This window comes from Channa argus, chromosome 15 (genome assembly GCF_033026475.1).
Source record: "Channa argus isolate prfri chromosome 15, Channa argus male v1.0, whole genome shotgun sequence".
Classification (NCBI taxonomy): Eukaryota; Metazoa; Chordata; class Actinopteri; order Anabantiformes; family Channidae; genus Channa; species Channa argus.
Genome location: NC_090211.1, coordinates 2,533,288 through 2,548,844, shown reverse-complemented (window position 1 = coordinate 2,548,844; position 15,557 = coordinate 2,533,288). Strand labels below are relative to the sequence as shown.

Sequence of the window (15,557 nt, the reverse complement as noted above, 5' to 3'; positions counted from 1 at the left end):
AGACAAACAAGTGAACAGTTTTTCAACTAGTGTCAGTAGTTGCAGTTTCATGAGCCAACATTGACTGGGTGAGGCAATGACAAATTGATTAGTCCTGATTAATTGTTTTTTGTATATTTGAAGTGGAGAGCAGACACGATGCCTCAATCCACACCACCTCCCCACCTCCACATTAGCTTTTTCTGCAACTAGTAATACTAGTCAGCATTTTGGCCTTCACTAGTTCAACTAGTACACACTTTTGACCAAAATAGTAAACTGGTAAGGTCTAAAGTGTCTTTAACGAGTTGATGTTTTGGACCTTACTGTTACCACTAGTAGGCATTTGGAGCCTCACTAGTATTAATAGTAAGCTCAAAATTAGTTATATAGTGGATGTTGTGGACCTCAATAGTACAACTAGTAAGCATTTTAGACTTTATTAGTCCACTAGTAGCGCCAGAGGGGCATCAACTAGTTCACCTTTGGATGTTCTAGACCTCACTAGTACTACTAGTAAATATTTTGAGCCCCACTAGTTAAATAGTAAGGTGTAAAAGGCTTCAACTAGTCAACTATTGAGCTTGTTGGCCTTCACAAGTTAACTAGTGCCCATTTTTCACTAGTAAAGTTGTTACCAATTCTGTTGAACTGTATGGCAACATTGCAAACTAGTGCACTTGCATATCCCAGTAGTACACTCATTTCGCAAACTAGTAGGGGAAATTTAAGTTTGATATCAGGGATATGTAATAAATGCTCAACCATAACTCTCCCACCTCTGGGGATGCTCTGGATCACTTCATCTAACTCACTCCAGAATTTGTCCTTCTCTTCTAACTCACATCCTACCTGTGGGTCATAACCACTAACAACATACAACATCACGCTTTCAATTTCCAGCTTCAGACTCATCACCCTGTCTAATACTCTTTGCACTTTCAGAACATTCCTCACAAACTCTTCTTTCAGGATAATTCCTACTCTATTTCTCCTCCCATCCACACCATGGTAAAACAGCTTGAACCCTGCTCCTAAGCTTCTAGCTTTAATACCTTTCCACCTGGACTACTGGACACACAGTAGATCCACCTTCCTTCTCTGCATGATGTCAACGGATTCACCAGAACAGGTGTATTTATACTAAAATCCTTTAAACACATTCACTGCACTTAGGTGATCTCCAATTAACTAATGAAGTTTCTTTTAAAACCATCTGGTTTTAAAGTTACTTTAAAGGCTGCATTCACTGTTTGCCCGTTTACAGCACGGATTGTTTCAATGAACGAATGTCATAATTGCACATCTATTCATGGACAGATTTTTGTCACTAAGTTAAAGTGATGATTAATTTGACACTAATGGACTGTCTCGAGTCAGTTTCAAAAGATCAACAGCTTCCAGCTTGTCCCATCTGGGGTCCCCACGGTGGAACGTGTTCCACACGTTGATCTGGCATGATTTTGTACACCGGATGCCCTTCTTACCTCAACCCTGCCATTTTTATTTGGGCTCGGTGGCTGGGCCGGGCCACACCTGGTGGGGTGGGATTCAATCTCGCAGCCTTCTCCATCCCAACACAATGCCCTACCCACTGAGACACCATGCGCCCTGAGTTTCAAATCAGTTTAATGTCTCCAAAAGCTTATGGGGAAGTGAAATGAGGAAGTTGCTCTGATGCTAGTTACCGATGACCAGGATGTTGTTGAGTTGCTCCACACCGTCAATCTTAGACAGAAGCTGGTTGACCACAGTGTCGTGAACACCCGTACTGCTGGCACCTGTGCCTCTCTGCTTGCAGATGGCATCCAGCTCATCAAAGATGATAATATGGAGGCCGCTGTTAGCTCCCAGCTGGAAACAGGTTTTAATTTATAAATACAGATTTATATTATAAATGGAATTTATACATACATTAAGTATCTGTGAACGGCATCTCACCCTCTTCTGCTCCTCCTCTGCATCAGCGAACAGTTTGCGGATGTTAGCCTCAGACTCTCCCACATACTTGTTGAGGATCTCAGGACCGTTGACAACCTTTGGCTCACGGGCGTTGAGCATCTTTCCAATCTGCCTGGCCATAAGTGTTTTGCCACAGCCTGGAGGTCCAAACAGCAAAATGCCTTTGACATGCTTACACCCTGGAACACAGAAAGCAGGGAGGGAAGAGCCAGACAGGAAAATGTTACAAAATAGTTTGACTGTGTGTGCTGAGAGCCAGTGGCAGAAGAACCCAATTTAATACATTAAATCATACAGTAAAAGGTGTGTGTGTGTGTGTGTGAAATGTTAATACTAATAATAATTGTATTAGTGTAAATTACATTTAGGTACTGCAGCCACATAATACACACGTACTGCCGCTACTGAACAAGAAATCCTTAAAATATTTGTCTAATAAAAGAAAAACACATATTTTACTGTAATTAAGTAAGGAAGGGTATATATTCATACTAAAAATACTTCAAGAGGATCGTCAAAGTAGAGGAAGACTCAGTGCAAACAAAACCTAAATAGCCCCAGCACTCTAGCATAGAAAACAAATATCATGAAGAATATTTTTAAAAAGTGACTGAATTAGAACAGAGAGGTTTTCTCACCCATTTGCTCCACAATGTCTGGAGGAAAGACTCGGGATGCAAAGGCCCTACGAAATATGTCGGAGAATTCCTTGTCCAGACCTCCAATTCCCATCTTCTCAAAGTTCCAGTCTGGGTTGATGATTGTCTGCCGGGCCTCCTTGGTCTTCGCCTTACCTGGTAAAAAGTTTAACAAGTAGTTGACCTTTTGTTTTTAACAGCAAGTGTCAAAATGACATTTTACAGACTCAAAAAATGATTAAAATGTAGGTATGTAATGAAAAATGTAAAAATAAAAAAAGCCAAGTTTGGTCTATGTGTATTTTTTGACCTTGTACTTGCAGAGAGTTGTTTCAACATGGAGCTGTAATGTGTCTTTGCTGCCATCTTGTGGAGCTAATAGATTCTTACGCAACATTCTTACATGTTAGCAACCTGAGCATGATGGTTGTGCATTGGTATATCTCAGCTTTTGTTTAAAATTTCTCAGTTGCTCCTATGTAATATTTATTAAAAAAAAATGTTCTGAGTTCTGGGAAGGATCAGATGGAAGGATCAGATGTATCTGATGGAAAAAGAAGAAACATACCAACAAGTGTGAGGGAAGAATTCTCTGCCTTCTCAAAAACCACCTGACTGTTTCCCACCATCAGTCCGATGTCAATCTGTCAAAGAAGATTTAAAGTTTGCATTCTGTTCCCAAAAAAAGGCACATTGTCACTAAGCTACTGTCATCAGCTGTAGTTGTTTCCCTTTTGCTCACCTGCTCTGTGTATGTTGCTCAGTACATAAGTGGCTTCTTCCTTTCAAGACATTTCAAATGAATATATTGGCTGTTTCCCTTGGTTTGTGCAGTGACTGTGGAACTGTTTTTCCCTGATTGTCAGATTTTAAATGAAATGCTTTCCCCCGTATGTAGCTCTTTGGTTGTGATGCTGACATATCTTTTTTATAACAAATGAAGTCTTCACAGTTTCAATCACTCTCACAGGACAAACACATTCCAAAACCTTTGCTCACCTAAATTCTCACTGATCTGAGTGAGGTTATACAAAAGGTTGTATGTTCTACGTTTAATATGTCCAGGAGTAAATACTGTCAAATAACAGCTGAAATTAGGATCTTCAGTGTACAGAAAGAACAATGGCTTTATCAGTCCAACACTTTTGGAGGCGACTGTAGATACACTTTAATCACTACAAACAAGAGATAAAATCATAAGCACAACCCAATATAATGTTCATCTGTGTGATTAGCGCCTTCATGTTTTGTAGAACGCCATGTTTTCCTGTTCTTCTGGGGGAAAAAATGCATTGACCCCCCTAAGGGCAAAATACACTAAGGCAACAGCACTGCAATACTGCAGCAAAGATGGAGCAGTAACAGCACATAGAAGATTTAAAACATGCAGACACAGTGAAAGATATTTAGATATTTCTGGATCTGTGTGTTCATATTTGCAGATGTTTTAAAATTTTTCATATGTATTTCAAGGCTTTTGCTTTCACATATGCATGTGCAATTATTGTTATTCATTTGTGGTTCATTGTTTTAGGCATTTATAAATCTGAAGCAAATTTCACTTAACTTTGTGTTTTTACTTTGTGTTCCATTTTAGATCTAGTGTTCAATATCTCTTAGTAGTTGTGCTTTTGTGCTTACATGTAGGGCCATTATATTAAAAAAGGATGCATAAATAATGAGCAACAAAACAACAAATGAGTAGTTTATTCTCTGTTGCAGTGACACTAAAATCCCATCAAGAATCAAAGGGATCAAATACTGCAGCACACTTTCATTAACAATCTTGTTCCTGTTTTTTAACTGAACGTATCTCTATTTTGTGCTGTTTAAAAAAAAACATGGATTTGAATGAGGCTTGTCAACTGTGACATCATGCAGTTGTAGATTTACGGCTTTGAGCCGTGTGGCAGGGAGTGTACCTTCTGCGGTTTCTTTCCAGTGGCCGGTTCATCTTTGAGGAGGCTGGCATCCATTGCCTCAATATCCTTTACCACCAATCCAAACAGTTTGTCACAGAAACTAAACACTAACTGAGAGACAGATAGATGCAGGACAAGGTTAAAGCAACTTACACAGCAAAGAACAAAGCAAAAGTCTACCCGTGTGTGTGTGTGTGTGCGTGTGTAAGCCTGGACATTTTAAAGCATGTTAATTGACACCTGCTGTTTGACAGAAAAAGCCTGGTTGTTGAACTGCTGGATGAACTCAGCGGCCATCTTATCAGAGTCATAGGGAGATGACTCTGTACTCTTCTTCTGCAGGAAGTCAATTTCGATTGTCATGGCACCAATGCATTGCTTGGACTTGTCGAAGTTGTAGTTGCACACTGAGGGGACATAGAGGGTTATTGCAAATTTTAAATAACAATAAGATGAGATTGAACCAAGCAGCGGGTTGCATTTCTTATCAAACGGCAGTTATTGCTGGCTATAGTCCAGTCCAGGTTGATTCAAAAAGTCTCCTGTATATTTCCTAAACTTCCAGTTTTACATTAATGTTTCTTAAAAAGTTTTAAAACATTTAATCAGTGGGATGATGCAAATAGTCTAGTTTTTAAATAACTTACAACATCTACATTTGTTGGTCTGGAATCGGATTCGTAATCATAATTTAAAACATCTTTTTACACAGCTTTGGGATGAACACAACATTTACATTTGTTGGTCTGGAATCAGATTTATAATCATAATAAAAACATATTTTTAAACAGCTTTGGGATGAATACAACATTTATTTTGTTGACAATAGCATTTCATTGATTTTACACCAAAATCGAGGTGCTGGTCACGGTCATGTGCTGCAAATAAAATGACGATCAAAATGACCATCCGCTAAATTTCTGGATTAATTAATGTCACAACCGTTTCGACCCCCAACTTGTCATTTTTAAGACCAGTCAAATCCTTGTGTCAAACCTCCTTTTCCTGTCTACTGTGCTGTCTGACATTTGTTTGTCAAACACAAAATATTTTACTGTACCTTCCACATCCTCGCCAATGGAGAGGCCGGCCCATTTCCTCTACAAGATAAAGAAAAGCAAATAAGCATTTAACCAGGAGCTAGAAATTAAAGGGCAATTTCACCAATTTTCAGCGAGCTTCCCATTGCTCTTCTTGTACATAAATATTCCTTGTGTGAAAATATCTCTGCTTCTCCTTCTGCCTGAAAAACTCCTCTGCAAAACATCAGTAAGAGGGAAGTTTTTTAGTTCAGATTTTGTCGTCTGGACGAGTTCCGGAGGAGCAGGTTAATCAAGACTATACCTAAGGAGGCAAAGTGAAACTTGGTAAAGTTGCTTTTATAACGGTGTGTGTGTGTGTTTGTACCTGCGGCAGGCTGAAGGCGATACTTCCAGGTGCAACGGTGTGGTGGGTCTTGACTGTAAACACAAACTTGTGATTGGGTGTGGTCTTCACAGTCACATGTCTGCAGAGACAGTAGACAATTGGTTTTACTAACTTCTTTTTCATCGATGCCGTTTATTTTCTTTGATTTTTTTACTCTCATTGGCTTTAATCATTCAGAATGTGTTAGGAGCCAGAGCACTATTTAATTGGACGGTTTCAAGGATTCATTGTTGATGAGTCACGATTGGTTAATATCCTCTAGTTGCTAGATGACTAGTCTTCTCACGTGAACCTCTTTCATTTCCAGGTTCATGCTGAAACAGACGAATATATTACATTACATTACTCTGTTGTAAAACTAGAACCATCTATAAATTATGGCGGTGAAAATGCCAGATGGGCTACAAGTTGATGCATGTACTGTATTTATTAACACAAGTTTTGGTACTGACATTCACACTATGAAATATTGTTTGTGCCATGCCCACATGTAATTGTACCAGTGTAGACCATGAACAACATTCTATAGCAGCACTGTGGGATGAATACCAATGGTTGGTGGCACTGAATGATGAAAACAAGGCTGCAGTTGCCATGGCAGTAAACTACTGTGGGAAAAATGAGCCTATGAATGAATAATGTTAAATCTGTCAGGTGCCTTCTGCTTTCAAACTGGTATAATGTGTCTGCGTTTTATTGCTTTATTGTTTCACGCTTGGGTAAAATAACTTTGTGCAGCAATCGTTCCTTACGAAGCCTTATCATTATTTTTCACCGGCAGCATTTCTTGCTTCAACACACAAACAGACAAACGCAGCAGGATATATGTGACATACAGAGGTCTGAATGCTGCAAAGGGCAAAAATGAGAGATGAGTAAAATGATTCTTATTAAAGCTGCACAACTAGAATACATACAATACAAATAGCAGCAAGACATCCGTGGCTTAAAATTCACTACAAGCTGACAACCGTAAATTGAACTTAACTGACTGACTGTGCTAAGTCAGTAGTGGAAAGTACATAATTATCACTTTCCATGTAAATAATGTAACAATGTGGCACGTATTGCTTCTTACAGTTTTTATTTGACAATAATCCCCAATGTACAGTAAAACATAACAGGCTAAAGTCTAATGTTCTAAGATATAGTTATGTTGTTTAAGATTTTAAAATAAAAAACAAGTTGTCCTCATTCACTAATAAGAGAATTGTTCAAAAAAACACTCATGACTATTTTATGAAGACCATAACAAGGTATTTGGTTGTTTACATGTGATGACATCAGATTTATTATATCTTGTTCCGGTCATAATGTGTACTAACTAAGGTGGATGGATGGATGGATGTTTGGAGAGAGAGAAAACGGTAGGAGAGATGCCCGAGTAAGCGATGAGTAGGCAATATTAACTACTCACTGTCCTGACTGCAGATCTTTCTCGCTCACCACGGCACAATTAGTCAGCGACAGCTCATCTGTCGGGCATCGCGCCGCTTGCATGGTCTGCAAAGAGAAAGGCAGAGAAAGAGGACTAAACTTTATCAGATCAGATTGAAAGTACATTTACACAGGTACTTAAGTATACGTTTGAGGCATTTTATGTTTTACCCCACCACTGTACATGTCATGAGGAAAATATCTTTCTTAAAAACATATCATATGGTTTGTAGATACAATCATTATTTTAGTTTGAAACCTCTTACAAAAAAAACCTCTGTCCCAATTCAGTTCTCATATACTGTATCTCTATTTTAGGGAACAAATTAGTAAATTTATAATATGTTACATTCAAACAAACAAATCATTGCACAATTGTATATGAAATGAATATAAATTAAAATTCAAAAAGCAGAACATTGGTTTTAGGCTATAGTTAGTATAATGGATGAATTATGTAGCACTGCATGAACAGTTTCCATCCACTGTTTGTAATTAGAAAGGTGAAACACATTTATGCAAAATAGTGTGCTACAGTGTGAGGAAACTGTTTCCACAAGTTGTGAGGACTGTGGATATTGCGGGCAACCCTCATCCCTCATAAAAACTCTAAAGGTTTTGCAAAACTCCTTTCCCTGCAGCGCAGAAGACAAATTAAAACCTCAACTACACTGTCTGGCAGAAATTCCAATGCATATCATTGCAGCACATAAAGTAGTAACCATGGTAACTGCATTATGAAATTCGGCAAAGTCTCTGGCAATCAACGAGGCTTTTCTACTGACTCATTTATCACAGGCTTCAGTGGCACTGTCACAAACTTTCCCAGTCATTTGTTCCAGTCAGGCTTTCCAGCAAATACACCAGACTTACACTAACTGTAGACACTGACTATACATCTTAATAGTATTTACTTTATATTGTAAAGTGCCTTGAGATGAGTTTGTTGTGAATTGGCACCATGTAAATAAACTTGAATTAAAGTGAATTGAATTAGTACAACAAATATGTTGGATAATTTAGACATTATACTGTGATGTTAAGAAGGTTTTTCTGGTGATAAATGACCCTCTTGTACATGGATTGACATGAATTTTAGTCAAACTAACCTTTAGCTTTTAGCTGTTACATAATATATAATGTAATGTAATCAAGTGACAGATGCTCAACAACAGGCTCAGTAAAAGTTAGTTGACCAGATTCCTTACATTCACCAATTCATTTTGCAATATCAGTCAGCTGTGACTGAGCTTGTCTGGCAGATAGAGTTGGGTATCATCAGCATAGCTGTGGTATGCAAACCATCTGAGTGGATAGTTGGACAAAGGAAACTGGTGTATACAGAGAAAAAAAGTGGGCCAAATACTGATGGTTGTTTTACCCCAGCAGAAAGAAAGAAAGAAAGAAAGAAAGAAAGAAAGAAAGAAAGAAAGAAAGAAAGAAAGAAAGAAAGAAAGAAAGAAAGAAAGAAAGAAAGAAAGAAAGAAATGACCATGCTGAAAGAGTCAAAACACAAACCAGAGTAGCGCATAACTAGAAATAGATAATTCTGATAGTGTAGACAGGATTTAATCGTCCATCAAGTTAAATGTTCCAGACAGGTTCAGCAAGATGAGAACAGGGGTATCTCTACTGGGTGACCTTAGGATTCTGTCACTGACAGGTATCTTAAAAGCTGTTTTAGAAGCTTGAGAGACTAAAATAGCAGGGAAATGTTAGTTTAAGTGGCAGTAAAATCTTAGCTACAAAGAAACTTGCATCAGATTTTCAAATTTGAAATTAGTTTAATCCTACTTTCAAAAACCATTAAAACATAAATTACCACCTCTCTATCAGTGCATTTACATCCTGCATTTATAATGCATCTCTGTAAAGGAGTGTTACTGAGAAGTAATGCAGCAGTAATTCTGAGTTTGAAAAGCTGGGACTGCAATTAATCTCTTCTGGTGAATTTTATCTTGTAATTTCTAAAATGCTTCATATCAGTGCTTGCACTGCAGATAAATGTGGCTAACTCAGTTTCAGGGTAAGAGTCACATAAGCTGTGAAGATATTAACTTTCCTGAATGATTTTATTTTTCAGTTTTAAAGTTAATACATAACAAGTTGGAACAAAAACAAAACATCCACCAATGCCAAAGCTGCACCCTCTGTAGTTTAAGGTCAGCATTTATGAATGTGGTCTCGTGCCACACTTCACATGAATGCATTGCTTTTAGTCTAAATTGTTCCACCTCATTAGCAGAGGAAAGTACAAAAACTGAAAACTGTTTTATGGTAACCAATCATTCCCTAAGCTGCTCTCGAAATTTCTGCCAAATCCCCCCATAATCTCCAGAGATTCTCTGCCAAAAGAACAAACAGACAGATAAACCATACTGTTAACAGCTTAGTGTTAACACTGGTAACACCTCTTTCGGTTTGTTAATTATGAACATGAAGGAGTTTCTAAACCCATTTTACAGCTGCTATAATGTATTTCAATGCATGTACAGTAAAATTGCATGTTATCAGTAATGTGATATTTGAAGCAGCTATACTTTCTCCTTCATCACTTGTGCCTGTAAATTTAACCACCTGTAGTGATCATCAGTATCACATGTAAAAGTGGATAGAAATTTCAAAAACGTTACTGCATCTTGAGATATAAAACTCTGAGACTGAGAGGTGATTCAGACATAGTCAGTAAAATCTAGAGCTAATAAATATTTAACGTTTTGTACACTGTATGTTTTAAGATAATGATTGGACAGCAAAGGACTAGAAGACGGAGAGACAAACACTGCAGTGCTGGCATGGTGTCAGCATCACCTGCAGTCCCCTAGTCTGGTTGGATGGAGGTGAAACAGAACAAGATCAAGATGTTAAAATACTTCAATCTTCATAAGGACCAATTCTGTCTCTTTCTTGTCTTAAATTAAAAGAAATTCCACCACGGTCACTGAATACATAAATTAGCTTTATGTTTTCATTGTCTCATGTCAATTTTCTTTCCTTTAAGGGAAGTTTGTGGCTCTTTAGCTCTTTATTGCTAATCAGCCAGTTGTTGATTGTATCTTTATGCTGAGTGGTGCTGTGCAAGTAGCACATTTGCTAAAAACAACTGCCAACAACTTGTAGCAGAAATAAAGTTTTTGAGAGAAAAACAAAAACAGTAGTGGTCTACACAACCTACACAACGGAGTGAAGGATTTATTCTGAAAACTGAAGGGCCGTGCAGAAGAAGTTGCTGATTTGATGCCGATATGACTTTTTGATTGACGCCTCTCACATTAAACAAAAGTGATTTAATTACATTAAATGAGCTATTGTAAAAATATTGAGTAGTGCAGCTTTAAATTATCAGCTAAATAATCAAAAGTGTTATTTGGGAGGTGGGAATTATCCCAAATACCCTCATCACCTGCATCATTCTAAGTGGAATTACTGTAGTTTATATATAAAAGATACATATGTCATTTTTTTTTTTCATTATTATACATCATTAAGACTTTAGGAGATTTGGGAACTGTCAATTGCAAAATGGCTGCTCTCAGCGCTGCTGGTGTCTTCAGTATTCTAGAGTGTAAATATGACTCATTTCTATTCATTTGCCAACATAGGTATGGGCCAATTTCTGTTACAAATGAGAAGTAAAAAACAATCCTACTTCTGTGAAAGAATCCAATTCTAACCTGTGTTACACAGAAACGTCATGCGGTAATGGAGATGGGAAATCGGGGGGACAAACATCAACATGCCTGATAAAGAGGGTATTGATACATGATCATCATCATGTAATACAAACATGGGATTTCCAATTTTATCTGCAAAATATTTCACAGCTAGGTTATCCTAGAAAGAATCTGGGTAACCTAGAAAACAATGAATGTTATTTTCCAAAACTCAAGCAGAATCATGGAAGTTCACTTTTCAGATGTGTTTCTCTCAAAGAACTGAAATACAGTAAGAGAGATGATGACATTTATGTAATGTATATTTACACATGTCAATCTTTATTTACTGGAGATTTCTACTGCAGCTTAAGGCCTTCATCTTCAATGCACGGTATCATGTGGCCTATCTGTAGATAAAGGAGGCCATTGAAATCCAGTGCATCCATGTATCGCATAATAGACTTTTAAGGTCACGTGATTTACAATTGCCAAACTTCATTTACTGATGAGACTGAGACTCAGCTGATAGCTACTGTATGGTTAAAGCTACTAAGTTTGCCACACAACTGTGTCTAAAGTCAATAATAATAATAACAGACAGATTACAAACTATCCTCATGTGGGCAATTCTAAATGTTATTATGTAATGTTTTTAAATCACGATTTGTATGAAGGTGAACAGTGAAGAGAGGGCGAGAGGGAGCAATTAAATAAACAGGTTTTATTGTGAAATAGAACTCATAAGAGGAGGATAAAAAACACTGAACAAGAATATTAAACATAGGCTAGTAACCAAAATGAACACTAAGGAAACAGAATGCAAATACAGAGCAAACCTCAGACCAAAAGCAAAAGGCCAACAGATTCCAAATAACAGGAGACAGGATTCCAAATAACACGGGTCACGTAGCTCATTACCAAGGTGTATTATCCAGCAGCGAGGGGAGGGTCTGGTAGGAAACTGTGAGGGGAACAGGTGCAAATAATAATGACTGATGATGAAGGGTAAAGCTGCTGGAAAAGACTGGGAATAGGAAGATAGAGAAAAGGCTATGAAATAAAAGTCCAAGACAGGAAGTGGAACTGAAGGCCAGATCATGACAGTTTTACATCATTCATGTGATGGTTTCTCTTTATTCCTGTTGTCTCTAGATGTCTATGATTGTTGTGTTAATTTTCTGTTGTCGGCCAGCTTAATCGAAAAGCAAGCTCCTAATGGAACAAATCAATTTTGTGTGGGGCTTCAGAGAACAGGCCCTGTGTGGGCGTTGCAACAAGAGTTGATTAATGGATGCTAATGAGTAAGCGTTTCCATTCAGCCTGCATGTGATGCCTGCAGCTCAGTGGGATAACACAAGGATGCAATGGTGTCTCTCTGAGGGGCTAACTAGCTCTCCAGCCTGCGGTAGAGGGCTGAAATCATATATAGCACATATATAATAGGTAAATTAAGTACATAATATTCCAAATGATGAGGAAGATGGCAACTTATCACAGTATCAGTGTTTCACAGATGTGTCTCCTTACAGCATATGCAAGCAAAGAGGAAGGACAGGAGACAGCATTTGAGCAGCTAATTGCTGAGGCTGAGGTGTGAAGCAGTCATGGCTGGTGACAGGTGCATTCAAGGTGCATTCAAACGCGTAGATTCACTCAGGCATGCACACACTGATTGTAAAGAGATCCCTTGGGATGGTGACATGCATGCAGGCCAGAGTTGTGGTTGAGTAAGAGTTGAATTCAAAGCCATTTTTGTAAAATTTTTGTCTTTAAAAACTGCAAAATTATCTGTTTCCAGTTCCTAACTACACTGCAAATCTGGTTTTAGAATGAGGACATGAGCCATGTGGTCACATGTGTGTCCTGTCAAAAATACATCCCATCGTTAGAGACAAAATCTGTCTTACAGTACGTGGATGCACAGAATGCACCAAATGTTACCATAATGTGCCCAGGTGCTATAATTTTACTGTTCAATAAATGCATCAATGAATCATTATTAGATTTGTTAGAAAAGTAAGTCAGCATTAGCCAGCATGCTTAAGCACGTCAAAGATAGATGTAAAAAAAAAAAAAAACACACACATCAAAGGTCACGATCATGTTTTAACAAATAATCACATTCGTCTTCCCCAAATTCCCTTTTTGAGCAGTGCTGTTTGCCTCAAGAAAGCTCAGGACCACCTCTGATAGCTTTTCAATCTCATGAGGAGCAGCACAGATATATCTTACTCCAACCTGCCTGCAAGAATGAAACAACATTTTTCATTTGTTTTTTTACTACTTGCACCTGTTTTGAAGAACAGACTTGAAGCAGAAACAATGCAAACAAAGACATTTCTATATTCTATAGAAAACATGTCTCATAATAAATAAATTGAAAATACACCCTTGTTTCTCTGGTTCAGAAGAACATTAATGCCACTGTAACATCTATATAATAAGTCATAGCACAAAGACACAGAGTGAACAGCTGGTCTAGTATTATCTAAAGGTAACAAAACCTACAAACCAGCACGTAACTCCCTGCTTAATGTACAGGGGTCTCCATGGTTGCCCGGCAACTGGTCCTGGACAAGAATTCTACAGGTACATTCCTGTTCTTTTTTTATGTATTTCTTTATGTCTTTTTATTCATTTGTTATTTATTTTTTGGTTTGTTTGACTTTTAGAGACACTAAGATGTGTCAATTTTTAACAGATTCGAATCCCACCCACCAGGCGTGGCCCCTGCCCAGCCACCTTGGTGGGACCAGATCAAATGGGAGGGTTGCGGCAGGAAATGCATCCGGCGTAAAAACACGTGCCAAATCAACGTGTGGAACACGTTCTGCTGTGGTGACCCCTGAAGGGACAAGCCGAAAATCTATATCAAGATTAATTTCCACGTTTTAAAAAGCATTGTCTTCTCATGATCCCATGTTGCAGGTTGCATTTGTTTATGCTGCAAGCAGTTTCCTCAAGGACTGATGTTTTCTTGATTAAAGGAGTAGTTCAGCTTTCCAGGAAGTACAATTCCTTATGTTTTTGCAGAGGATCGGAATGGAAAATACTGACATGTCTGTGCGTTAAATCTGCTTTTTACAGTCACTTAGCTTAGCTTGGCATAAAGACTGTCTACAGGTGGCTGTGTAGACTCTGTCCAAAGGTAACAAAATTCACCCACAAATGTCTTTTAAGCTCACTAATTAAAACACTACTATGTGCCAAGAATGCAAAGAATATGCACTGAAGTTTTACTACTAGTTATGTGCCAGAGTATTTGATTTATATTAAATCCAAACCACAAACACACACACTGGAATTGTTGCATGGAGAGATGTAAATCATAGTTGTGAATGTGAATAAATTGCTAACATTAATAAGCTCCTTCCTTCTTTCTGTCCATCCATCCGCCTCCCCTGGCTTCCTCCGTTTGTCCCTCCTTCCTCCATATTAAAAAATATTTACAATAGCTTTTGGAGAAAGTGTGCTGGGACTTCAGCTCAGCTGCAGAGATGATAAGAAGCATCAGTTGGATTTATTTGGAGAGCTTCAGCCACGGCTTTTGTTTTCTCTAGCTCCTTTGAATAGTTCCTTCAATTCCATTCCTTATAAAGCTGCTGTCTACATATTAATTATAGGATGAAATAAGTGTAGACCCTCATCTAATCGGTTATTGTTTTCAATTTTCTACACATTTTAATAGGGACACCTTTAGATTCTTCTTCTTTCTTGAGCCTCTCATGAGTCACCTTCTTTTACATTACCCAGGAAGTGGAGTTTTTTAAACCTATAATGAAGTGGTAACTCCCTGCATATCCTCTCACATGCTATTAATATTGCTCTTATTTAAAGCATCACATTAAATTATTCATTTAATGTCTCTGGGGCTGTATCCTGTTATATGTCTGCACTGGTGACTGTAGAACAGCTAAGACTTTAGCCGAGATACACACACAGTACATAATCGGTAGCTCCTGCTCCCACTTGTGCTACAAAATAAATGCTGAACACATCTTAAATTAGGATTTTCTACTTGTATCAAATAGTCTATCTTACCACTATCGGCTTATGGTTAAGAAACATATATAATATAATATAATCTATTCACTAGTGCATATTTGAAATGAATCATTCCAGTGATACAGTAGTTACAATGATAGGAACCACAATGAAAGAGATAGGAATAACCACCCAAATCAACTTGGTTTAGCACCTAAAGCTCAGAGCCAAACATTATGCCAGTATCTGTCATCAGCCCTTTCTGAGCGCATTATGAAATTAATCCACTGCATTCAAGGCCAAATCACTTTCATATTTAAATAAATCAAACTAAGTAGTTTCTTGGCAGGCAACTGTTGAAGATGGTATTAAAGGTTTCAGGGGAAATGTTGCTCTGACTTGTCATGAGCTGTGATGGGCAGATCGGAACCAAAAATTATTATTTATTATTCAATTTATTATTAAACACATATTATTATGCATTTTATAAAATTTTCATGACTTGATAAGTGTTTAGAAGGCATTAAAAAGGGCACAAAAGGGCTCATGAA

General features: G+C 37.8%; 1 protein-coding gene across 2 annotated transcripts in view; it reads right to left on the bottom strand.

Moving 5' to 3' along the window:
• LOC137100434 (vesicle-fusing ATPase) overlaps window positions 1-15,557 on the bottom strand; it is a 35,328-nt gene that overhangs the window by 11,252 nt on the left and 8,519 nt on the right. For both annotated transcript variants that reach the window (XM_067478265.1, XM_067478266.1), the window contains exons 2-10: window positions 7,347-7,432; window positions 5,909-6,008; window positions 5,562-5,601; window positions 4,742-4,908; window positions 4,502-4,612; window positions 3,148-3,223; window positions 2,580-2,735; window positions 1,921-2,120; window positions 1,668-1,833 (exon numbers count right to left, since the gene is read on the bottom strand). In XM_067478265.1, coding sequence (XP_067334366.1) covers window positions 1,668-1,833; window positions 1,921-2,120; window positions 2,580-2,735; window positions 3,148-3,223; window positions 4,502-4,612; window positions 4,742-4,908; window positions 5,562-5,601; window positions 5,909-6,008; window positions 7,347-7,432 — 1,102 coding nt within the window. The remainder of the gene's footprint in view (window positions 1-1,667; window positions 1,834-1,920; window positions 2,121-2,579; window positions 2,736-3,147; window positions 3,224-4,501; window positions 4,613-4,741; window positions 4,909-5,561; window positions 5,602-5,908; window positions 6,009-7,346; window positions 7,433-15,557) is intronic.